We start from the raw sequence: 26885 nt of genomic DNA, 5'->3' as shown, positions 1-26885 counted from the left end.
CTCACCAAGCTGATGGTTTAGACCACACAGATGCACAATCCCTGGATGAAAAGTGAGTGTGACGAGGAGAGAGAAGCCACAGCTATCTGCAGTTTAGTGTAAATATTGCATACATGGGAACAGCGCAGTCTTTAATGGACATAGAGAAGAGTGAATGTCTTCCTGGCTTTACGACAACACAGTCTGAACTCTGCGTATATTGATCGGCCCATGTCCTGAAGGTGTTAGCTGCAAGACTATACTAATTCAACCCATTCTCTTTGAATAACAGATGGCTCGTGTATGATCTTGGGAGCATGTTCTCAGAGTTTGCTCCTCTTCCGATGCTGACTGTAAGACGTCAGGCTATCTTTTCTAACTTCAGCACTCATATTCTTTTACAGAGACAGGCTGACCTGAAGCGAAGAAGTGAAAAATGTAATTACAGGACCAGAGACGTCTTGCACTTTCAGTCAGGATACTTTGGCACCTTGGTGCGGTTGCATTTCCACTTTCCCTCAGTGTCAACTTCTGATATCAGGTACATTTTTATGAAAATCCACTTCTAGCTCATTGTAACACTAAATCACATTCAGTTCTGTGATCCAGTGGTATTTTTCTGAATGAAAAAAAAATATATATACATGTATATAGGTCAGTTAAAAAAAGTATGTATTTTACCACAATGAAGTCATCAAAAGCAAACCAACTCATGGGAATCAGGAGTCTTTGAGACCAGCACCCAAACAAAACCTCTTGTGTGTTAACAAGTTGTCATGTGATGGTTTTCCCCTGTCTTCTTTGAAAAGGCTAACATTTGTGGTCCATGTGAACCTCATGCTCGCAGCAACTTTCAAGGTCAAACACCTTTCAATATGTCATTTCCCCCTGCTCAAGACACAAAAGGAAAAATGCGGACCGAAGTCGCAACACCATATGAAGAAGAAAACAAATATTTAATGTTTGTTCCCTCTCTCCTTTATGGTAGGTGGCAGGTTCTGTCTCTCTAAACACACATTTCCAACAAACAACTGCGGGAGAACAGAGAGGAAACACTGACATTCCAGCTAACTGTCTCCGAGGAAAGCCATTAAAGATAAAGTCACTCTCTTTTCTGTGTCAGGGTACTCACAGAGTAACATTGAGCAAAGGATTGTTTTCATTTCACTCAGCGGCTGAGACTTACACAAGGTCTCAAAGACTTACAAATCTTAGTCAAGAGCATAATTTTGAAATTCGCATCCATCTAAAGTGACGGGTCGGTAAACATTAGGATGTGTGAAACTTTAAAAACCCTCCACATTTTTCTTTTTCAAATACCTCTGACAAACATCCTTGTGTGGTAGTAATGTGGGGTAAACTTACACTGGATTCTACTAAACATGCTCAGGTCTAAACACAGTGTGCTTCCTGCCATTCTGTGGTTAAAAACATTAAACTATTGAAAGAAGAAAGGACACGTGATCTATCAAATTAATTTTATTATAAGGAAGGGGGGCCACATCTTTTATGGCTTTGTCATTTAATCCCACATTTGTCTTATCTACTGCTTACTTTATTTTGAAAAGACATTAATGGGACTTGTGACTTTGTCGGGACACCCAGGTCCACCTTTACAGAAGACATCCTGCTTTGCCAAAATGAAAATGTAGGACTTTCCTAAAAGTCAGTGAGTAGCCCAGTAGTGCTTTGTACACTTTATAACACCCCCTGCAATTTAGATTTTTACTAATAGCGATTATATTGATTTTTTTAACTCTTCAAAATAAAAGCTTTGAGAACTAGTGTAAATGAAATTTGACAAAATCTCGCAATCTAATCAAATCAGTCGATGGAAGTCGGTCAAATGAGCTTTCGTGTGCGTCAGATGGCTTGAAATCAACTTTAAAGCCGCCCTGGTGAGAGAAGGTATCATTTAAGGACAAGGATAGGGATACTTCTGTCTTCTCAGCTTGCTTGCTCACAGTCCTGTGTTGTGGATCTGGTAGAAGTGGAGGATTGTTAAGAGTGTAACCGCTAGAGGGATACATATACGCCTTCCAAACTCCGGCAACACTGTCCTATGACTATACCATAGAGAGAATAGCCGTCAGTGAGAGTTGCCTACCTGTGTGACTTCCCACTTTGAAAAAAAAAAAAAAAAAAAAAAACACGCACACACACACATACACACTCTCACTCACACACACACTCGCTCACACACTCTCACACAGCCCCGGAACATTTGAAACACGAGTTGTTCTTAAAAAGACTTAGAGAGAAACTGCCTCTAAAGCGGATGACGAGCTCCCGACTCCTGCAAGTGTAGCTGCTCCAGGCAAATCAATGAGGACCGCGATGCTTACTTCTGCAGCTCTCTGTCCCTCTTTCTCTGTCTCGCCTCACCAGATACCATAGTGCATCTGAACTTTTATACAGACACACAGGCAATGGGAAGTTTGGATTCCATCTTAGGGCACAATTTACCTCTTGTTTCCTGTAATAAATATGAGAGGTCGCTTTGTTGTCACTTTTCTTTGGGATTTCAAATGTGACATTTCTTATGCTGTTTTACGGGTAGGATAAGGAAACAACAGAAAGGTGTGACAGACAGCAGCTGGGCGGACAACTGTGGATTTCTGCGAGTAACTCCTGCCGTCCACAGGGGATGAGGGGGGCATCGGCCGGACTCCCCTCTTGATTGATTACTTATTAGTCATCCCTTTGGCTAAATGGGACCCATTGAAAAGGCACCGTGGAACACATACATGAATCAAATATTCCTGTGTCCCCTGAATGTCTCCAGAGTAGTTTTGCTTAAGAGAGGGGGTCGTGGCTTAGCATTATAAAGAGGGAAAAACAGCATAGCTTTATGGGTTTATTTAGACAGTTTCTACGGTTTGAGATTCTACCGCTGTAAAAAGAGAGAAGGAAAAAACTCGAGAAGATTCCAAAGACGAGAACATTGTGGACATACATTTTTCTACTTATCCCGTTCTTTCTTTCTTTTTTTTTTTTTTTTTTTCTTATTTTTAAATATTTTTTTTTGCAATTTCCTCTCCCGAAAAATGAAACTTTGGACATCTCCCTGGCTGTCTTGCCTGCTGATTCTCATCTTGTGTTTTGGATCAGAGTGCGGGACAGTCCGGAGTAAGGGAAGATCCAAGAGGGAGTTGGTGCGCATTAGGGAGGCAAAAGCCACCATCCCAGGGGCTTGTGCCACACGTCTGCCCCGGGGCAAACGCTCTTTGCCCGGCTTGGAGCAACGTGTGTTTCGCCAGCGCCGGCGCTCCTCGCAGGCGGAAGAAAACTCTCTAGACCGAGGGAAAGCTGTCTATTTTACCGGCAGGGGAGATCAGCTACGATTGAAGCCTGGCGTGGAGATACCCAGAGGAAATTTCACTCTGGAGATGTGGATCAAACCGGAGGGAGGTCAACGATCACCCACAGTGATTGCAGGTAGGATAGACTCCACATGTTCCATCCTATTGTCAACCCAACTCTTTTTATTAGTGCAACTCAAAGGCTGGCGAGTTCAGCTGGATAACAAGAACTTAACGTGCAAATGTCTTGTCATAATCCCTGTGTCATGTGGTGTATCAAACAAAGCAACATACAGTTTCAGCGAGTTGAAACTGAGTTCATCCATCAGACTAGACAATGATGTAATGCTCTGAAGTGCAGCGGATATTTTTGGTAGTGCAAGCATAGGGTCACTAAAGATTTTGATCACATTTAAGTTTGCCACCTTACAGAGCGATAACCGCCGAAATGATTGTAGTTTATTTGCATTTCCCCATTTAAGAATGATGATTTATCTGGGTTAGGATCCTAAGATCTGAGTGAGGAGTATGGGCAGCACATAAAGGCTGCTGCATCATTTGACCGGCAGCTGATGTCACTGTGCGTAAAATGTAATTTCTCAGAGCCGACTTAGCTATTTTAAAACTATGATGTAATGGCCGAAACTTTGTGAGCGAGCACGTAACGTCAGGCACAAAGCGGGAGATATTCGGCGTATATCGAGACGCTCAGAGCTCGCCTCTCAAGCCGCAAGCTTGCGTGCCCCCCCCCCCCTCCCACTAAGATTGACACCTTTGGATTGGCTACCGGACTTACGAGACAGGACTGAGACATCCAGGGTTTCCCCTCTGCTTGTGTTTGTGCAGTGGTGCGCCTTCGCGGTGTTAGGTGCAGTCTATCCAAAAACGCAGACGCGCAAAAAAAACACGGGCTGCTCGCCGAGTTTCTCATTTAACGCACAATCAGACAGCGTGTGACGCGTCTTTATCCACCGACTGCGCAGAGGAGGATACACACAGACAATTGAGCAGATGCCTCCAGTCAGAGGAAAGCTTGACACTTTGTCGCTGTCATCTGTGCGCGCTCCTTTTTTTTTTTTGACCTGCCAAGTCTGCAGCTATGCGTAAACGAGCACCAGAAATGTGTCAGGAGTGCTCTGCATCTTACGCTTTGACCAATAGCGCTTTTATGCATTACGAAATTGGACTATTTTGGCTGCTTTTCCTTGCCGATAGGGAGCGTAGCAAACACAATTGATTGCCTGGCTATAATACTTGTGCAGATGGCTGCCTTTCAACTCCGTTTCCTCAATCTCCTGCATGCCAGTCTGCACGTTTGGGGGACTTGACTAAACCATATGAGTACATTTACTTGCTCCTTTATTTTCTATCTGCTCAAAACAACACCCTCCCCTCCACACACATAAATAATCAGCTATGTGTGCCTCTCTGTGCTGAGATACAGTGCACTTTTAGGTAGTGCTAGCCAGTTGGCAGAGACATGCTCTGCAAAGCCAATCCCTTGTAAGAGTCTCATATTGGAGAAGAGGGGGGTGAGAGGGTCTGTTTTGACCCCAGTGACTCTTAGATTTACAGAGGATGGACACAATAACAAGAACATCTGTACAGTGTAATGCAATAGAGTACAACAACAACACAAATGATGACCTCCACATTGAACAGAGTTCAATAAACATTCACTGACAATCTTAACAGAAAATGAACAGCGCAGGCTTTACAGATGTGGTAGTGGATCACATGATTTTGTACAGGTGTTATTGTCCCCTGTCCCTATCTTGAATCGGCCTCCACCAACTAGAGTTTACTGTTCATGCATAATCTTATATGCTCATTTGTAATATTTGCTCTGAGCATGCTCACACCCGTCAACCAGACAGGGGACCTAAAGAGAACAAATGTGATGATCACACAAATTCAATAAAGCCTAATCTTTTAAATCCAATTCGGGCCTCAAAAATCCCAGTGCCTCTAAAAATGCTCCATCCCCTTGTTTTTATCCCAGCACATGTTTTTGTTTTTTGTGGGGTTGTTTTTGAATTTCATTCTTTCCTGCTTTCGTTCCTCCACGTTTCAATTCGTCCCTTTTGTTACATGTATGTTATTGTTTTTCTGAGCACTCTGTGATTTGAGAGTATCAACAGTGAGCACAGCTTCTGTCTGGAGTGTTTGCCAAAATATCTACTTTATGGAAAAATAGAGACAAATGTAACTGACCTCCTAAGATGATAAGTTTATTATAATATATAAAGGAGAAACGTATGAACTATTTACATTGCGTTCATGTTTTTTTTCCTGGTTTGATGATATGATAACCTTTAGTTGTTCAGTTGTTGTCTTGATGGACGATCAGATCAATAACCGTTACTGTAAACTGTACAGATGACAAATCATGATTAAATACAGATATTCTCTTTTGCCCTTTAAAGGGTATCTGTGCTGTAATTTCCCAAGTGTGACAGTTCGATATTATCAGAATTATTCCCAAGTTTGAGTTGAGCTACACACAGGTATATGCCCCCACCCAAATCCACACACCCAACAACACAATCAGAACATCAGGTTCTACGTCCGAATGTTATGCAGACTTTGTTGTGCCCTATTTGCCCTTGTATCCGGGTCATGTTAGGTTATCCCGCATCAAAGGAAGAGGAAAATAAATCACAAGAGGAACAAACGCTGTCTTCCATGACCTGCTGGGGACAATTATGTGCAGACGCTGTTAGATAATTGCTGTGATAAGCGATTCATCTTGATGTTGTTATCTACTATGATAATACAGAAAAAAAATATTCAAAACTAAATTTTACTTGTTAAGGACTTTTTGTGATTATGTAAAAACAACAGTTACACTAACAGTGTACTGTAAGGTACAGTGCAGGAAAAGTGGTGTTAATTTATATCATCTGACATTTAAGACTGTTCTTCCTTAAGAAAATGACCCCTTAGGTCAATGACCCCTTAGGTCATTTGCACAAACATCTTATTATAACCTATAATACATTGTTTTGTTAGGTGACATCAAACAGTTGCATGAGACGGAATAAGTCTGCAAAGGAAGAATTCAGATGACAAATTCAAAATCCACATAGGGAGGAAGTCAGAGTGAAAGGATGGGTCAACAAAACATAGACTTTAACATGCACTCTTTGTTTCCTATTTCAGATGAACAGCCACTGATGTTTCTTTTAACCATGACCTTTAGCTTATCATTGTACTGTATTGTTACCAAAGTCCCCTAACCTTAAGAAAGTACTAATTTTAACCTAAGTCGTGATCTTTCGCTAAATCTTATCCAACCTTAGTGTTTTGTGACTAAACCTAACCCTAATCAAACCTTTACTATAACACTATCCTATCATAAAACCTTTAGGTATTTAATTAAATTTAAACTATTTATTGGTGGCATATAATTACTATAGGCCAAACCAGAAGGAGTGAACTTACAGTACATTAATGTTTTGGGTTGAAGTACCTATTGTCACAAACATGTTTTTGGTAGATCATTTTTGACTCACGTAAGCCAGCATTTAGTTGAATTAATTCAGAGTCAGCCAAATCAAATGTTTAAAGTCAAGTGTTTTAAAGTGATGTGATGACACATTTGTAATCAATATCCGTGTTATGTTCATCAAGCCTGTTTTTAAAATATCATTGGAATTTTCCATTGTCTAATCAGGAAAGCTGCTGTGATGGTCACTTCTGTATGACTATAAAAGTGCCTTTCTTTGACCTTTCAGAGCCAGAAAAACTCAAAAGTAAACGGAGTATTCATTGTTCCCTTCCTGCCTGCTTTTTATCAAGTCCTTGTGACATTTTTCTTTGGTTGTGTATGCATGTTTTTTTACTTTTTCTTTTTTCCTGTGTGTGTTTTTCTTGGAAGAAGACAAATGGCAAATGTGAGGAAGGTTGCCTTTGAACCTGACAGGAACAGTTCTCCACTGTAGCATGTGCCCATGCAAATTCCTTTGCGCGTGTGTTTCAGAATGGAGACAAATGTGTACTTCTATGTTTCACTGTGTGCGTGCGTGTGTGTGTGTGTGTATTTGTTCATGAGCTTGTATGTATGCATGTCTATATAAATATGTGCACGTGTGTGTAGGTGTATTTGTGAGAGCCGAGCAGTTGCAGTGCAGGGTCTGGAAAAGTGTAGTGTGTTAGATTAATTGAGCATGGCAGAATTATGACAGCTGTTTACACTAGGAGCCCTACAAGCATTTTAGCACACCTTTTAGCCTTGAGTGCACTAGCTGACAGATGGAAGGCTTTTTCCTTCCAGTGTAGTGGAAAGCCTGAAAACGTCATCCACCAGAGGACTGACCTTGACATTGAACCTAATCCTCACTCTTTGAACATTATTTCATTGAAATACCAAGTTAATGAATGTATACTGGACTGGTAAACTAATTAGAAACAGGTAAAAGTTAGGAAGATGTCTGTGTCAGCACCATTAGCAAGCCATTTACAGCCCCTGGTAGCCTAATCTATGAAGAGCAGAGATAGCTGCAGACTTAGGCATAAATTCAGACCATGCTAAAGGTAGCGGAGAGAAAAATGCAGGCATTTAATGCACAGATCGAAGAAGCAAAAGTTAAATTCAGTCCATATTTATTGGCAGTATGTATAGGTCAACGATCTTTGTGGATTGGTTAGAAGTCCTGTCCTAATGTCAGTAAATCACTGGCATGTATTCTTGTGACAGGAGTGGTGTCCAGCTTTCTCCCCAGCATCACCTGTGCACACACAGACTTTCACATTCTCACACTTTATGCAACACACGGACATGCATTAACAAACACACTTGCACATGCACAGGCATGAAATTGTGTGCCTCCACACATGTACCTCAACAAGCGCTAAACAAACAAACAGTTAGCATTCAGAGATCCCCTAAGAAGTGAAAACACATTACCATGCTGAAGCTGACATAAGCGGTCCAAGTGAAACAGGAAAAAGGTGTTTTGGTGCCTCTAGAAAAACAAGGCTTTAGTAGAAAACTAGCCTTTTTTGGATATCCCACTGGCAAGAGACATTTACATGAACAACTTTAAATGCACTCAGTGTTCATGAAAAGCCTATAGCAAGAGATTTCCATGGGGTCTCCCTTACCTAAACATGCACTTCAACCCAATTTCCAGGACAACATGCCCTTAGATATTTTAAGAAATACCATTAATGCATTTATTGGCTTTCAAGAACAGAATAATCTTTAGTGTGTAATTTGCATATTGGCCAACAACTACCTAAATGAAATAGCAATAATGATCATGTGCATGTGTTTATTGAAGAGAGAAGATGGGCACTGAGAATACCAGTTCCCTTGAAGGGGAACCAGTGCTTGTTGCTATTGTTCATTTACTCATGTCCACAATTGAAAACAAAGGCATGCACATATTAACTAACTTTTTTCATCCTCTCTCCAGGTCTATACGACAAATGTTTTTATGCCTCCAGTGACCGTGGTTGGTTGCTTGGCATCAAGGCAGTTAGTGAACATGGAAACCGTGACCCCCGCTTCTTCTTCTCCCTTAAAACTGACCGTGCCCACAAAGTGACTTCCATCAACTCTAATGCTCGCTACGTACCCAACCAATGGGCACATGTGGCAGTCACATATGATGGTGTCTACATGAAGCTCTTTGTCAATGGAGCCCAAGTTGGCGTCAGTCGAGAGCAATCGGGTGATATCTTCAGTCATTTGACCAAAAAGTGCAAAGTACTGATGATTGGGGGAAATGCACTGAATCATAATTACAGAGGGGCAGTGGAAAGGGTGGGTCTCTGGAGGCAAGCCCGAAGGCAGAGGCAGATAATCAGGGATATGCAGGGCCACGAGGACCCCCAAGATCTACCTCAACTGGTCATTCGTGAAACATTTGAACACCCAGGCCGGAAGTGGCTAACTGTAAAAGATGGTAGCTTTCCTCAGCCTGAACATGGTGGAGGTGGACGATTAGGCGGCAGTGGAGTTAGAAATGCTGAAGGATTATTGGATACAACTCTGGAGCCTCCAACTTGTGGTCAAACTGTGTGTGACAATGTTGATGTCATCAAAAACTACAACAAGCTGTGGACCTTCCGCCGGCCAAAGAAAGTGCGCTATCGTGTCATAAATGTATGGGATGAGGCTTGGACGAGGCCAACTGTATCAGACCACCAGATCAGCCTGCAACACCAGCAGCTAAATGATGCCTTTAGCCCCTACAACATCACCTGGGAGATCAGCATTCACAACGTGACCAATTCCTCCCTTCGTAATAGGTTGATTTTAGCTAACTGTGATATCAGTAAAGTTGGTGACGATGCATGTGACCCAGAATGCAACCATCCACTAACAGGGTTTGATGCAGGTGACTGCATGTCTGGGCACCGGAGTCGTTGCCCTGAGCACAAACAGGGGAATGGTGTGTGTGACCCTGAATGTAATTGGGAAAATTTCTCCTACGATCTTGGTGACTGCTGTAATCCCAGTGTGACAGATGTGACCAAGACATGCTTCAATCGCTCTTCTCCACACAAGTAAGATCACTTAATTTACATTTTGCATGTGGTCATGTTTTCAGCACTGGTAATGCTCTTTGGTAGTTGATTATTAAACACATGACTTAAATTCCCCGAAAAGCTTTAAATATCTACAACATTCCTTACCTAATTTGATACACTTTTTGGTTGACATGATTAAATAATTTTGGTAAACGAACTCCACACCGTGGCCTTACATGCCTTGAGTAAATCAAACAAATCTTTCCATACATGTGTCCCTGAAGAGAGGTTTTGATGTCTAGTCCTACTGTTTCCTGACCATTTAGACTGAGGTTGAGTGTAACTCAACTCTCAGCATGTGTGGCCTGGGAAATCCTCGGGGGACAGCTAGTCCAATCTAGCTTTGGCCTGGTTCAATCAGTGTTCCACACTTAAGCAGGGCAAAACAAACTGACTTTCCTGGTAGCGAGTGCGCAGGCCAGACCGCTCATTTTTGTATCCATTTTTCAGCAACTCTTTTTCTACTCTGTCTTCTATAACCATTGGTCCTAATTAAGGTGGCTAGATTGGAAAATTGAGTGGGTTTGGAAACGCTGGCATTCTAAACAGTGTAAGGGCAATTAGAAGTGAAAAAAAGAGAGTCCAGTATGTCTTTTGCCTGTAGCAATGGAAATCATTTCAAAGACATACCACTCTCTCTAGGAAACCACAGACAGATATGTATCCTGGAGAGGCAGGTATGGGTCTTTAAACTTGGGTGCCTGAAAGAATTTTCCAGGGAAAACAATAATGAAAGTTCACTTTACTTGCATGTGAATACCAGTATTACAGAATCTCCCAGGTGTACTGTACATAGAGAAAGAGATGATACGGTTTTACGTGGCTACTTTAGGAGAATACAGAGGCCCTCACAAATGAATGCAAATTTTTGTTTTTGTGGTAGTCTCATTGTGGCTTGTAGATGATGAATAAAAGCTGGCAAGGAGAATAAATATCTGGAATTCGCTGTAATGAGGTTTGTGCCAGACCTCCAATAGCAGACTTGTTTGTTTCTTGGTACACTGAAACTCAACACAGTAGACTGAGACATTTTTGTGGACAGTGTAGGGGGTCTTCATGGTCAGGGCAGAAAAAGAGACAAAATGATCAAAATTCTGTATTATTTCCCACTGTCATATGGGGACAAGCACAGAAAAGACATGTCTAGTGTGTGGGATTGTTTGGGTCTTTTTGATAACATGAAATAAGGAAACAAATCTGTTTTCAATCACCTTCGAGGTGAAAGTTGCGTCTGTTTTGACTCTGTCCTGTTCTTTAAAATTACTGCTAAATAGCTAAATAATGTCATCTAATTAACAACATCAGAGTGGAAAAGCAGGTGGGTTTGCCGTTGCTTCCATCTCTTAATTCCCACCACATCTCTTTCAGCTCAGTTATTATTAGAAGCTCATTCATCAAGTGGCGAGCAAACTACTTAATTTAGACATCAGCCATTGGCAAAATGCTCGCCGTTGCAATGCTCAAATCTCCCTACGGGCATTTGAAAGATGTGTTTGTGAAAACAAGGATACCAGCAAGAGCAAGAAAAAGACAGACAGAAAGAGGACAAGAGAATTTTCTGTCTAAGAAAATAGATATAATCTCCCCAAGTGGTTGCTTATTTTACTTTGATTGTGGTATGTCTAGAAATCTGTGCAGAGAGCTGCACTACAAACAGTTCGACATTCCTCCTTAATTATGAAATTCTGGATGAACAGTGTTCTGTGTACTGTATGGAGGGAAACAATAGTTGTGAGGGCCTCATTTATGCGTCTGTTACCAGTTACATTTAGTGTTCTGGCTAACACAGGACACAGGTCTTTCCCCAAAAAATGCTATTGACAGTAACCTCCCTCCCTCCAGATTCGAATGAAAGAAATATTTTTGCATTGTTTTCACAGCTCTTGGTTTTGACACTTAGAGTTTTTATAGTACTTGAAGTTATCTGACTGCACTTATGTTGAGCTAGTACATTCTGTGAATTTAAATTGTGCTCAGGGAAGCATAAAACAAATGGCATTGCAAATAGGTTGTTTTAGAAGTTGGTGTGTATGTGTGTCTGTCAGTGAAAGGTCAATGCAATACCTGAGCCACTGGATTAAAGATCAGTCCCATATTACTGAAATTTGTCAAAGTCACACTCACATCTGAAATTGAAATAGTTTTTAGAGACACCTCCCAAAATGAAGTAAGTTGGATACACAAACTTGGTCTTCACAAGGTGGACCATTTCAGCCTCTATAGATTTTGGGGAAATGAAGTTCTGGCTTGGCTTTGTCAGAGGCTAATAGGTCATCCGTTCTCCCTTGGCCTCTGTCTCTCTACCCCTCCTGGGTCAATACCTCTTACTGTGGCAGGTTAATGGATGGACCACCCTTTCTCTTTGCTTCACCCCTTCTCCCCGCTGTATTCTAACTCAGCCCTGGTCTAATCTCCAGGGCCCTTGACTTGGGTGTTTTACAGTTGGTCGTCTAAACCTTAAGCTCCTGTCCCATAAAACATAATGGAGTGCTTGGGCATAAATACCAGGACTTTGCACTTCCCATTTAAAGCCATAGCACACTTATAAAAGCACCTGTTGTCAAGGTTTCACCTGTGCTCCCCTGGGGGCTGATAGCCGTTTTTCTGTATATCTAGCAGAGTTGGAGAACATGGAGCAAGAAGGGGTTTAACTTGGGCCACTATAGGTAGGCACAGGAATTTGCTCGGCTATAACTTGATAGCAGCTAGTCTATGTAGGTGGTCATTTGAAAATCTGACACACCAGGGAATTCAGTTTGTAATTCACAAGACGGTGAGTTTCAGAAGTCAAGGAGGGCACTGATGAAGGGGTTCATTCATGCCATTGCCCATTCCAACCTTTTCAAATTCTGCTCTATGCAATGAGTAGTTGCTGCAGGATCTCTCAAATCTAAAAGGTGTTGACACAGTTTGTATGCATGTGTCTTCTATGGAGGAAAAAAAAACAATCAGAGTAGACTGGAAGGTTAAAGAGGAGAGCAAGTATGGTAATAACCCCAGAGATGAATGATGGGTTTAGGGGCTACAGTGCTGACCAACTTGATGACAGGGGAACTGAGGGCCCCCTCCAATATTAAAAGTGTTTTGGCTGTTAGACTGTCTTTGCCATGCCAGCTAACCCCAGCTTTCACACTATGCTGCTCCATACATGTGCATATGAGGCAAATTTATGAGCTTATATGAATTATATGTAGGTGTAAATGGATGAAGTCATAATTCTCTGTTTAACATGTATCAGATATAAAAGCATTAACACGGGGGTTTGAGCTGCCTATTGAACCCCTGAATCTCGCCACAGATGCCCTACAATGATGCTTGAATTTAGTGATGCTCAACTGCACTCACCTTACCTTTCTCTCGCTCCATCAATTTTCTTTCTCTGTCTTTCTTTCTCTTTCTGTGTAAGTCTAAAATATTTTTCCCAGGATGTGTCTAAAAAGTAGTGTGTTTAAATGCATGGAAAATCTGGTCTTTCCCAAGTGGCTCATCTCTGCTGAAAAAATGTATGATGAGAGGGAAACAGGGGCTATGGGGGAATTGTTTAGGGGCATGAGAGAGAGAGAGAGAGAGAATACCGGGGGTGGGGTAAAGCAGGGTTATTTGGACGGAGGTTTGAGTAAGATGAGGTTGGACAGATAGAAGAAAATAGAAGTGTTTGAAAGGCCCAAACTGTTCCGACACAAACTTCTTCATGATGAAGTCATTGGGTACTTACTTCCTACAGTGGCAGCTAACCATAGCCTCCACAAGACCTCTGTGCGATCATTAGGCATAGTGTGAAATTAAAAACATGCACACATGTGTATCCGCATGCAGACACACACAAAGGGCCTTTTTTGATTACACTAAAACTGTCTGCTTTTGCTTTGAAAGTTCCCCTGTGCATAAACCCAATGTGGGATGCACATTGTGTTATTGCAACAGTACCAAGGACGTTAGCGTAATTGAACTCAGATTAGTTACATTTTGACCCTACAGTAGAATTGCTGCTCTTATTCATTGCTGACTCAATAATTTCAGCATCAAACTTCTCTGACCCCTTTCGCCCTCATTCCTGTCCAAAAACTTTGGACAAATATTTTCTAAGGAAATAATGAAATTCCTGAAATTATTAGGAAGAGGGACCTTATGCTGTATCATCTCTCTACTTAGACCTGGCCTCAGCAAGTGCCCTGAGTTGCTCTCGCATTGGGTTGAAGAAAGCATTAGCTACACTGAACCCTTTATTCAAAGCGTCTGTTTTGAAGAAAACGGCATCTTCACTTGGCAGCTCCTTAGCCAGGTTGTAATTTGAGGCAGAAACGTGTCCAGTAAAGGTTGTATACTGTAGGTATTATGAAACATCTTGTGTAGCTGCATGTGCGTTGGTAGGCTTGTTGCGGTGGGAGAATAATCTCACTGGTGTTAATTCTTTCAGAACATTGCCAAACATCAGTATTACTGATTTTTAAATTGCTTCCTTTAGGCAACATTGAACATATGCTATAAGACAGCTTGGTTTTACACTCAGGTTTTAATATTTTATGCAGATCCTTGCTTTTCAAACATAGAATTAATAGAAAAAAAAGTAAAAAAGTCTCACTGTCACAGCAGGCTATTTTATTAAGTAATATATAAGGCTGTTCTATTAATTGGGCAAATAAAATTATCATCTACAAGACAATATAAATCGAAAGTCGCTAAACACTAAACATCAAGTTCTGTCACTAAAGCAACTGAAATCACTAGATGTCAAATTTGACTCCCTCTACTCTGAGCATCTTTTTGTTTTCAGACAATGCTTTGTGTAAATATATTTTCAGTACATATAATTTTCAGTTAGATATAAATAGCCCATTCCAGATATATGCTCTTCACAAAGGTTTGAGTCTTTGATTTTTTTTTCTTTTATCCTTACATTTACCCAGGTTCCCTTAAGTGGGACAAATGTGATATGCACATTAAGAGAGATTCTATCTTGCGTTTGCGCCATGATTCAGCCCTGCTGCTTTTTACTATTTCTGTGTAGATCTGAACACCTAACTAAAGTCACATGTCCATTTTAATGCTAGCAAATGAAAAACAAGACTCAACTAATTTTTTCAATCTGCAGTAAGAGCTTTAGAGATATTTACAGAAGAATACCAACAGAATGCAGTAAATTTTATCTTGTAAAAGATTTCTTTATATTATTTCAGCACACACTGCCCCTTTAACTGGAGAAATGTTATATGGAACTGATCAGCTGCTGTCACCGTTGTTAGACTTAATCTAATGATTTGAGTACATAGAAATATGAGGGAAGCAATTGGGTGCAATACCAATACCAAATTGTGTACCTTTTGCAAAGTGCAAAAGGTACACAATTTGTGTCTGTTTTCTTATAAACTCATGTTTCTGTATCCATTGCATATCTATTTCCAACACCTTTAACAGCCAAATGAAAAGAATAAACTATCACTTGAACATATGCAACAGATTATTGACTCTTCCAAGAGATGACTTAGCTTGTTGCCAGGACCACCAGCCAGGCTCATAAGAAAATCTTGTTTGATGTGTTCATAAAATGAACATAAAATGAATGACAGTTTCACTGCTGGACAGATATTTCATTGTGTTGAATGATTGCAGTTATTAGTAGTACAGTTTCTGTTTCCAGATAAATTATTATGTCATGGATAGGGAGTCAACAGAATACCTGGACCTTTAATTGAAATCTCATGCTGACTTCAGTAGATGCAACCAAAGTAAGGAAAAACTAAACATGTTTCTGGCTGATAGATATTGTGTCATATCTGGAAGTTGTGGAGGTTGAGTCATGGCAACTGGTGAAGAAAGAAGTCCAGTTGCCAAGACTCAACCTCCACATATTTTCACCTGAGTGACTGAGAAATGTCATAGTGTGTCATAGCAATGCTCACGTTTCCTTATATAACATATAGTACATAATATCAAATGACACGTGTCGTAAATGGCCAAACATGAGTCAGTCACTGTTTATTTCACTCAGGAGGAAAATAAAAAAGGGGTTTCTCAGAGCTGTGCAGCCTATGACATTGCTGGATGTCTTCAGCAATGTCATAATATTAAGATATCCAAAATTCCCACATTATTTTTAGTCTCAAGTTTATTCCCAGCAAGTACCTGTTTGGTACTTCTGTGATTTGAAATCTCTTTCTGCTCAAGGGGATAGTCAAAAACAGATAAAAATGGAAAAAGAAAATAATGGAAACAATTGCATGATTCACTGTCTTAACAACAGCAGCACAAAACATCCAAGATAATCATCCACTGAAAAACACTGTGGCTTGGCTTTTAGTGTCTCTGCACTATGCTCATAGTTGGGCACATATTTGGAGTACTGTACTGTTCATTTGCCTTGTTGTTAGTCAAAAAGATTGTTGTGGATTTTAAAACTACACAATTATTTGTAGTAAAGTCAACCTTGGTTCTAGTTTATGAAAGAAGAATATACTTCAGGTGTTCTTAGACCTAGGTGAGAAGGACAGAAGTTAAATTAAGTCTTTATTTAAATTAAGCTAACTGGTTTTAATCTCAGTGATTCCTCTTTAACCTAAATCTATTGGATTAGGTTTTTCTGAACAGTAACTCTACATAAACCCTTTATGGCTAGGAACACTGTTGTTGTTTGGTAAACTTTGCCTTGATGAAATCTGCATTCAATAGCATCTTCATTGTAGAACTACTTTTTTCTCACTTTTTGTGTTTTCCAGGGCTTATTTGGATGTAAAAGAGCTGAAAGAGATCCTGCATTTGGATGGCTCAACTCACCTGAATGTCTTCTTTGCCAATTCTTCTGATGAAGATCTGGCAGGGGTTGCTACTTGGCCCTGGGACAAAGAGGCCCTCACGCACTTGGGTAGAAGACAAATACAAACACATACATATACGTGTATATATATATATATATGCATGCATTAACACACGTATCTGCACACGATAAGTACATTCCCATATCCTTTCATTGGCAGATTGTTGATTTTGAGTAATTAATGTTCAAGCCTCAAGCAGTTTCTGTCTTCATCACTGTTCTAACAGGGAAGAAGGTGATAATTAAGCTGAGGAGGCCCATGAATAATGCATGGTCTAAATCTTACTCCAGTTCCACAATTACTTCACACTACTCCAGGAACAGGCACCTGTGTTGTGCACACACTAAAGTGTTTTCAGGATTTACTTCATATGTATGCGTGCATCCTTTCTCTGTATTTTCTCAGGTGGAATTGTGCTGAATCCTTCCTTTTATGGTATGTTTGGTCACACTGACACAATGGTCCATGAGATTGGTCACAGTCTTGGGCTTTACCATGTGTTTCGAGGTATATCAGAGATTGAATCATGCAATGATGCTTGTTTGGAGACTGAGCCCTCAATGGAGACTGGAGATCTGTGTGCAGACACCAACCCCTCCCCCAAATACAAAGGCTGCCATGATCCTGAGCCAGGCAATGAAACCTGTGGTTGTCGGCATTTCGCACACACGCCATTTAATAACTATATGAGTTATTCAGGTGAGATGTGCTTTCTTAGTTCATTGACACACACAGATCACCTTAGAGGAATTTGTTGAGTCTCTGTTTGTACTGAGAGAGGTGTGGAATTTAGTTAGGCCGTTTAATGGCAAATACACTGTAGGGGGCACATCCTTTATGTCATTGCTTATGTGCATATGTCCAAAAAGATACAGCTAAGCACCAAGAGATGGTTTATTTTATTCATGTATGTCGAATGATCTTTCTATTCCTTTCACATACAAATCCAAAATCCAATCCCCCACTCTAAGCAACATCCTCTTGTACCTCCAGATGATGCCTGTACAGACTCCTTTACACTCAACCAGGTGGCTAGGATGCACTGCTACCTGGACCTGATCTACCAGACCTGGCAACCCTCCTCCAAACCTCCTCCAGTGCCAATGGCACCTCAAGTGGTTGAGCAGCATCATAATTCAATCACGCTGGAATGGTTTCCACCAATTTCTGGACACTTTTATGACAGGTGAAATGAGCTAGAAAGGTTGTCAAGCAGATGTTGCTCTTTATGGTGATAGAGCTGAAGTAGATTCATTATGTGACGGATTATTGTGTAACTTAATATGACAATGTAATTTGATTTAATTTGTCACACAATTATAGTTGTATAAATGATGTATTTGGTCTGTATCTAAGTTGTTTGATGTGTCTATCTGTTGGTTTCCTAGAGAAGTGGGATCAGTGTGTGATCAATGCACTGAAGGGAGAGTTTTACTGCAGTATGCCTCCAACTCCTCTTCGCCAAGACCGTGTGCCCCTTCTGGACACTGGTCCCCACGAGAGGCTGAAGGTACAGTACTATACTATGCTTTTCATATTTCATACTGCTGGATGCTGTCACTGTGAGGTTGTTAGTGGGTTTGCAAGTAGGAACATATAGTAGTTCAAGTGCACTCTCACTGCTGCTAATTATAACTTTAAATATTGTTTTATTTCTTTATATTTTGCTCTTTACTGAAATTCTGTCTTTTTCTTTTGTTTACGAGGAACTGATTTTACTCAAACATTTTACACAAAATCCAAGACATATTCACGTTTTACCCATATTGTACAATGTGATAACTTGACCTGAGGTTTGTCTTTTGTTGGTTTTCTGAGTCATTCCAACATTCAAAAAATTTGGTGACTGACTCAACCTCAAAACATGCAAATGACTCACTGGTTTCATGACACTTGGGCCGTGGGACAACATGGAAGGGTCAAGGAAGGCGATTCCCAAAGGGATGGTGCTGTATGGTACCACAATTCCCATCTGAGGGCTCAGGCCCAAAACCAAGGTTAAAGTTCATATGTTAACTGTTATTCCCCGTTTAAAAAAATCAGTTTAGGGGGATTTGAGTGCAATAAATTAGCAGTATTTTTTTATTTTTTGCCCTGCTAGTGAATTCATAGAATAGCTATACAGGGCTCGGTATTAGGGATGAGGTATTTAAGCTATAAAAATAGTGCACCTCTGATCATTCTGTGGTTGTAGCAGTGACAGCATCAAGCATGCTCTGAATATTATGGATGTGACTGTGCAGCCATGTGTGCATGCTGTGCTTGTTCAATAATATACCCATATTATACACCTGCCAATAAACATGTATTAAATAACATTCTATATATTTCTTGGTTACACATCGATGCACTCGATGTTACACATGTAACATCGAGTGCATGTTGTATTATAATTTGCATTTAGCCTTAATGTTCCTTGACTAGCAGGTGAATATAGTCTACAATTTTAAGGAAAACATGCAGGGTGGTAATACTACTTGTTTAATATTGATTACTAGTAACTGGAAAGAAAAAGGATTTTCTAAGCTGATTCAACGGCCCCCAGTTCACTAGTATTCTTGGGTTTGCAATCTGCAACTGCCTTCTTTAAATTCCACCAGAGATTTCCAATGGGGGTCAGGTCAGGTGACTCTGAATGCCACTCTAGATTCTATCAGGACTCCATCTTGCCCTCCACATGCTGCTGGTTTCCGGTGCCAGAGGAAGCAAATCAGCCCCAGACGATCACTGGACCACCACCATATTTCACTGTAACCAAATGCTTAATTCTTCCAAAAAGCCCCTCTGAATACATTCCCAAAACTCCTATGGGTTACTTTTATAATTTGTATTTTTATATTTAAGCCAACTTTTTTGTGCTTTTGGGTCAGTAGTGTACGTGTTGGAGTCCTGGCATTAAATCCTTCAGCATTAAGTATGCACCTTACTTGGATGCACCTTGTGAATATGGATGCAGGTCTTGATAACTTCCTGTTTCTGCCACATTCAGGTAGAATAGCCACTGTTCCTCTATTTTGTATCCTTGTCCTCATTTACAAAAGGAAATTATCTCTTTCCTTATCTTTCTTGACTTTTGACTTTGTCTTGCTTAAGTAGTTTGTTGCAAAGAGCTGAAAGTCTGTACATTTTACCCACACGCATTCATAATTCGAGTTCAATATCAATAGGTTTTAGTCTTCTTTCTATAGGTCTAATCCTACTATTAGTACTATGGTGTGATTGACTGATAAGTATGATAAGTTGTGTAATACCATGTGATTTGTGCTTCTACACTCAAACCATCATGACAAAATCACCTGCTTGAACCAAATGTTGACAAAACAATAGTCACAACCTACCTATAACTTACCACTCCAGTAATATCAAAACAACTGTGACTACTACTACTACTAGGAATAATATTCACAATTCATCATTCATCATCCAAACAATTTATCTGTGATTGAATTGAGTGTTTTTACTATGTGTGTGTGTTGTACAAAGATGCTCTGTAGGTTCTAAATTCATTGAACCTTGCATTCACATTGGCTTTAGTGTGTGTGTGTGTGTGTGTACCAAAGGCAAGTCTGGGCTTGTCTAACTTAGTGTGTGTAAACTGTACTCTATTTTCCCTCTTGGAAGGGTCCCTCTTTGTGGCAGCTCTGCATTCCCTCTTAACTCTGCTTGAGCCAGCTTCTAACTAGATACCACAGCTGCCGTTTCCTGCTGTGATGGTGCATACAGCATGTGTCCATCTGCCAAACTATTAACCATTGCTATTTTAACACAAATATTGACATATTGGTATAAACCTCTCCTATTTTGAGATAAGCATGTCAATACGTGCACTTGTGTGTGTCCACATGCATTTACCAGGCATTCATGCACATGGCACCTGTTATCTAAGGAGGTGAGGGAAGTGTCCTCACATTACTTGACTGGGAAACACAGTTGTGGTCTAAGAGAGCCAGAGTATCTCTCTTAAATCTTTATAGCGGGAGGGAAAAAAAGGGGCAAAAACACACATGGATATGGAGGGGGTGAGAAAGGTTGGGTAGGGTGGAAACCACACAAGATAGTTAAGTGAATTACATGTGGTTAGTGACATTCACAAGGGAGGATCCTGAGTTGATTGAAAACAGCAGTGTGCATGAATGGAAGTGAAAGGTCTGCTTTGCCATCATCATATGTGTGTGGGGCCGTGTGTGTAACTATGTGAATGCACATTCCTGTGCACATGGAGGTGCACTTACAAAATAATCATCTTCATATGCATTAGGAATGTAGAAAATATTTGCCTGTGTATAGATTTACTAAGTAGGTCTTAAAAGCAAGCATGCCCTACAGTATGTGTGTCTTTATGCATACTATATAAGTTCAATTATCATTAGTCTTATTAGATTATTATTTGAAAGACACTTCCTTTAGTGTTAGGCTTTGTTGGTTTTTGTTAGGCCACACAAGGTCCATAATTTTATTGTGGACCTTTCTATTCAAAAACAGGTTGTTTTTATTATGTTAGATAAAGTGGTACACAAAGTCTTATTTACTTTTTTTGTAGATATTTTCCTGTGATGCATGACTGCCTTGCAATAAAAACCAAAGATCTATTTGGGAGGACGCAGATAGACAGCTAGAAGGCCCTGGGTTTTAATCAACAAATCGGCCAGGTGCTTTTCTATGTGGAGTTTGCATGTTCTCCCCTTTTTCTATGGGTTTTTTCAGGTAGTCTGGACTCCAACTGTCCGTCCTTTATGTGAGCCCTGCAATAGACAGCCTGTTCAGGGTGTACCCCATCGCTTGCCCAATAACAGCTGGGATTGGCTACAGCACTCATGTGACTCTTAATGGTTGGATGAATGGCTCTATTTGGGAGATGAAAAAGGAATGGAGTGAGCACTGCCAATCATTCCTCCTGGACAACTTTATGTGATCTCTGTTTAACTTATTACTCAGTGCTCGACTGCTCCAATATATCAAGTAATTGGATGCACTGAAAATGCAAAGCAAATGATCAAAGTAAGAGAATATGGTCATCTTTCATCCCAAGTTCAATCAAAGTACACTGGCCATGTTTGACAAAGCGAGCTAGTGTGTGATGTAGCTGAATTAATTTTTATTTCAAAGTTAAATACATATTCAAACTTCTAATAAACTGTTTTACTTTGCCTTGGCTAATTAACCAACATGTGAAGTGCTGCTTACAATATGATATTTATTATTAAGTAACCTGCTATGTTCAAAACTTGCTTTCTGGAGTTTGCATATTGCAGGTCACCAAAAAAAAAAAAAAACATCTGCCAAGAGCTATGACGGATTAACCACTGAAATACACGGAATACAATGTGATGTGACATTGATTCCCAGGCCATAGTGTCTGTTGCTTTCATAGTATCTGTGAAGTGTCTCTCTGTTTGTGTGTCTGTCAGGGCAAAAGGGCTCGAGGAGGTTGATGTCTGCTTTCTGAGTGAGGAAGTGTGTAACAGTATGTGACAGTGAGTCATCGATAGTGAGAGCCAGAGCCAGACACTTCTTAGAAAGCATAAAGCGTGCATGCCCTGACATATCCCTGTCTGTTTATTCATCTGGCACGCTGGACTTTTTGTGCATCAGTGTGAGTCTCCAGAGCAAAAGGATTATGATTGGCACCAGCATCTATCCTCAAATTATAATTTGCAAAAATAGCCATTTTTTGCTGAATTCTTTAAGTTGTTACAAACACTGATCATTTTAGCTTCAGAAAAGCAAAGTTGTTTAGTTTCTTCTGTAAGTGTAAATGGTTTTGCTGATTATGAAATTCCCAGTTGTCTGACATTGCCTAATTATCAGATGATAAGAGATGGTGAACAGATAATTGCTTAGGGTATTAATAAGTAATTTAAATATGTGGCAGAAAAATGACACTAGTAGAGTACAGTAGTTCAGTTATAGCCGAATGTTAATGTTAAAAGTCATTAATGTTGAACCTAACACCAATTATAATCCAGTCATGTCTGCTGCATTCAAGATCATTTATTTGCAGACAAGATGGTAGACTGCTAACATTGGCCAGAAGTTGACAATGACAGCTGGAAGTTGCCAGATCTTTTTCTTTATTCTTTTCTTTTCAGCAATGATAACTTTATTCATTTTTGTAAAAATGTATTTATTTATCACATTAATGTTCAACTTCATATGTGTCAGTGACCAAGCAGGTAACTCCTAAAATATTTAGATAATTGGATACTTGATAATTACTTACTTTTACTATTAATAATTTGGTGTTCATAATCCACACTGAAACTCTACATCCACTTACTTTTATTAAAATTGTGTAATCATACAATACAAACGCCACATCCAGGAGTCAAGTAAAAGGAGTCTGACTGCCACATTTACCTCAGTAATAAAACTAAGATTGCAACATTCATGTAGAATTTGTCTTTACATAGCAATTTTTAATGACCTGTTGCAGGTAGCCATTCTGTATGAAACAGAACAATACCTTAATATTTTTAAAATTAAAATGTTGGATTTTAAACATTGCACTTGTACAGATCTTTCATGTTTTCAGATAAAGTGCATTGCCTTGGGTTATGCAGTGGATGACACCCCTGTTCTGTCTCCTCTTAAATTTCTAACCACATTAGCATCAGTGCCAGAGCAGGAGTAGGGCCCATCATAACAGCTGACATTACAAAATATTTTCTGTGGCTACAGCTCCTTTCCTTGCAAACTCAATGAAAGTGTACCCACAAAGACAGGACTACATGAGCTGAGCATAAAGCCAAAAAAGCCAAGTTCTTGGAGTGTCTTAGGTTATTCTCTCCCAGCACAACACCAAGCCCCCTTCCTTTTTCTCTGTGTCTCTCTCTTCTCTTCCTTTAATTCACCTTCACTGTGACCACACACACACTTACAGTACAATAATAAATGTGTTGAGATAATGTGGCTTGGAAACCATATTCAGTCTTCACTTGATTAAACATTGGAATTTTGTGCAGTGCCCAGAAATGAGGTTAGCAAATGGCTTCATTAGTTGCCAGCTTGGAATTGCACAAAAGGAAATCGAAGGAGAACATAGTGTCTGCCGCTTGCTGGCTTCTAAAAGTGCTTGATGAATGTTAGTGTACGTCACTTGGGATAATGCAAGTTAGCTGTGTGTGGACTCCAAATATGGCTGGAGTGTGACTGTTAGAGTTTGTAATGACTGCTGAAGTGAGAACCCTGAACGGGGCCCCTCTCAGAAGGTACACACCTCAGCTCTGCCTTTCCTCTGCAGATGGACTCACAATGAACTCTCAGTTTCACCTCTACTTTGATGCTGCGAGAGGTGTTGATACACAAAAACATCAGTAAAATCATTGATGCATATGTGTTAGCACTCATATAAATAGTATTAGCTCTATCTTACCTGTCCAGGAAATTGTCAAAGGACCTGCAGCACAAAATATTAGCAATGGAAATTGTGTATATGTTGTGTGTGTGAGACACTCTATCCTTTTGTAATCCTGTAGGACCCCCAGATGTTGAACAAGCTTGTGAGCCAAGTGTGCGCACCTGGAGTCCTAATGCAGGGATTGGGCAAGGCGTTGTCGGCCTGTCTGAGTGTCCTCTCCAGGGATGCATGCTTCAGCTACAGTTCGCCTACCCACTGGTGCCAGACTCTTTGACTGTATGGGTCACCTTCTTCAGCCCTGAGGAAACAGCTCTCCCAGCTATCCACAACATCTTACTACTGACTGTCAGTGGGAACAACATATCCTTAGGCCCCAGTAATGTCTTCTGTGATACCCCACTGACTCTAAAATTGGACATAGAGGAAGAGGTATATGGGGTACAGTTTTTCACTATGGAGCAACACCTAGAGATTGATGCCACCCTCTTGGCATCCAAGCCAGACTGCTCTCTTTGTAGGCATTGCCAGCCACTACACTACCGCCTGTTGCGTCAACCACCCTTCACCCATGCACCACATGGTCTGCTGCTTAATGAACCCACCCGCCGATATACAGACAGGTGAGTGACCTGGTAGGTGAACGTTTTTATATGAATGCGCAGAGGTCTACATCATTCATCACTAATTGCAACTCAAAATGGTTTTTAAGGACTTCTTGTGTTTATAAATTAAAGAAGATAAAATAAGTTTGGTCTGTTTCAAGGTTTGAGAAAAACCAACATTTCCTTCTAGCAGAGGATGTTGGTTTTGAAATGGTTGTTTTTACCCGAAGTATTTTATTTTAGAAGTTTCTTTTAGAATTGCTGAGTGGTTTACCATTTAGCTTCCTGTGCTAGTGTGATGTAATTGGGGTTTTTTAGAAACAACAGTAAGAAGGTGTTTATTTATCTATGGAAACTATTCACAAAAATATGTTCTTGTAATACCAGATATCCTTTTTAATACCCCCGGGAGCTCTAGCAAGCCACCACTGCTTCTGCAGTTTCAAATCTGCTGCCTAACATTTGTTTCCTAAGTCACAGGTCAATCGTTGCCCACATTTGTTTTTTCCCATGTTCCATGAAGCAAGGGCAAGCAGATGGCTTGTTGAATGTATTATCTTCACACTGTGGTGAGAGTGCAGTGCTTTGCTTTCATGGAATGTGCTGACTAGATAAAGGTTGTGCTATACATGGTGCTGCTGTGTGTTATGCCATCTCACTATCATGCTGTCAACATGGTTTACATGAGATGGAAAATGCTTGATAAGACACAAAAGGGTGAGTATTCCAGTTATGCAAGATAGAGTGATGACACCTACGTTCCATAAAGTGTCCATATACAACTTCACGGTTGTGGGGGGATGGTAGCGGGAGTGTCAGTGGAAAGCTGCCTGCAGGAGATGTATTTGTTTGGGGGGATCTGGCACAGATCAGTGATTATTGATGCACTCTTGGTAGTTTTACTGCTGTGGTATATTTCACTAGCTGTGGTTGCATTCCGGTGGTACTGGTCAGTGGCACTGGCTGATTATTTTCTGTTGAGCATATGGGATCTTGTCTCTGTGGGATGGTTCAGTTTTATAACAAGTAAGTATACGTGTTCTAGGCATTAATGTCTTTAAGTTAACTTAAATCAAGATTAAGAGTACAAAAAACAAATAAACAAACATAAAAGATTAAGTATAATAAGAAAAAAAAACACAGAACTGTGTGTCTATTACTATTCAATGGGCTTTGATTTAAATGAATAATAATTATGTCCATTATAGTTTAATTTGTTACTTATTTCCTTGATTAATTGATTAAGAATCTTTTACATTATATTCTGCAGTGTGAGTTCAGTGAGGCATTATAGCCTTGGGCAAAGATAATGCTCCATCATACTCACTGTCACACAACAAACATAGCCTTTGACACTATGGCGTAAAGAGCAAAGTTCACCAAAATGTTTTGGCATGCCACAAATACAATTTAAAGTGCTCTGTTTGATCGCCTTGCTCCAGCTGCTAAAATGCTTTTGTTGACCACACAGTAAGCTGCTTCTTCTTTCTGCATGTTTCCATGGTGGGAAGAGCGAGGAAAGTGTTGATGAGAGAAGGTGATTGACCTCCCACAGTCAGAACAGCAGAAAACTGAGCGAAAAGAAGAGCTCACATCTTGTCTCACTTGGCTCCATCCATGGTTGGTGGTTTGTTTGGAATGGCTAAGGGCTGGGAGGTCAGGGTGACAGAGTAAATTATAGACATTATGGGTGGAAGGTTTGACCAGTTGTGGGTAAATCATTGCTAGGCTCAGGAGGGCAATAGGTGAAGGGGAGAACACTAGGGGGTCAATAAAGTATGAAGAGAGAGGGTAGAGGGATTGGGTTAGTTTGACCCCATCCCTCTAAAGCACCCTGGCCCATAGACTAATCCTATTACTCACGTGGGTTTCAGAGCTGTCATTCAGTCACAGCCTATCTCAGAGCTGATGTGAAGAGACCTCCCAGTAAAAAGAGAGTTGGCCAGCAGCCCCCAGCATCAATACTACCCCATACCCCCTCTACAACTGGATTCTATCAGTGGTCTGAATAACACTTTCAATTCCCACATCCCTAAGTCTACAATCATTTGAATACTCATTCTAACATATAATTAACTTATTTAATATTTTATAATTGTAAAAAAAACATTGGAGGTGTTTTTGTCAAATAGTAAAACAGTATCTCTATCCTTATCCTTATCCTTATCCTTATCATTGAAGCTTCTTTTTTAGTATTCACACCACTATGAAGATATTAATATTTCTGTGACTTCCAGGAGATCATCATTTTGAGTATCTGCTGGGCTTAAGTATTGGGCTAACTTAATATTTT

The 26885-nt window shown here is 40.3% G+C and overlaps 1 protein-coding gene across 2 annotated transcripts in view; it reads left to right on the top strand.

Annotated features, from left to right (window-relative positions):
- The first annotated feature begins 2183 nt into the window (after positions 1-2183).
- The window catches only part of pappaa (pregnancy-associated plasma protein A, pappalysin 1a), a 77599-nt gene continuing 52897 nt past the window's right edge, over positions 2184-26885 (top strand). For both annotated transcript variants that reach the window (XM_026354889.2, XM_026354888.2), the window contains exons 1-7: positions 2184-3417; positions 8702-9797; positions 16535-16680; positions 17039-17332; positions 17627-17819; positions 18022-18143; positions 24109-24610. In XM_026354889.2, the coding sequence (XP_026210674.1) occupies positions 3027-3417; positions 8702-9797; positions 16535-16680; positions 17039-17332; positions 17627-17819; positions 18022-18143; positions 24109-24610 (2744 nt within the window). In that variant the 5' untranslated portion in view covers positions 2184-3026. The remainder of the gene's footprint in view (positions 3418-8701; positions 9798-16534; positions 16681-17038; positions 17333-17626; positions 17820-18021; positions 18144-24108; positions 24611-26885) is intronic.

Source organism: Anabas testudineus, chromosome 12 (assembly GCF_900324465.2).
Source record: "Anabas testudineus chromosome 12, fAnaTes1.2, whole genome shotgun sequence".
In the NCBI taxonomy this organism is placed as follows: domain Eukaryota; kingdom Metazoa; phylum Chordata; class Actinopteri; order Anabantiformes; family Anabantidae; genus Anabas; species Anabas testudineus.
Note: the sequence above shows the minus strand (reverse complement) of the source record. Positions and strands in the feature narration are given on the sequence as shown.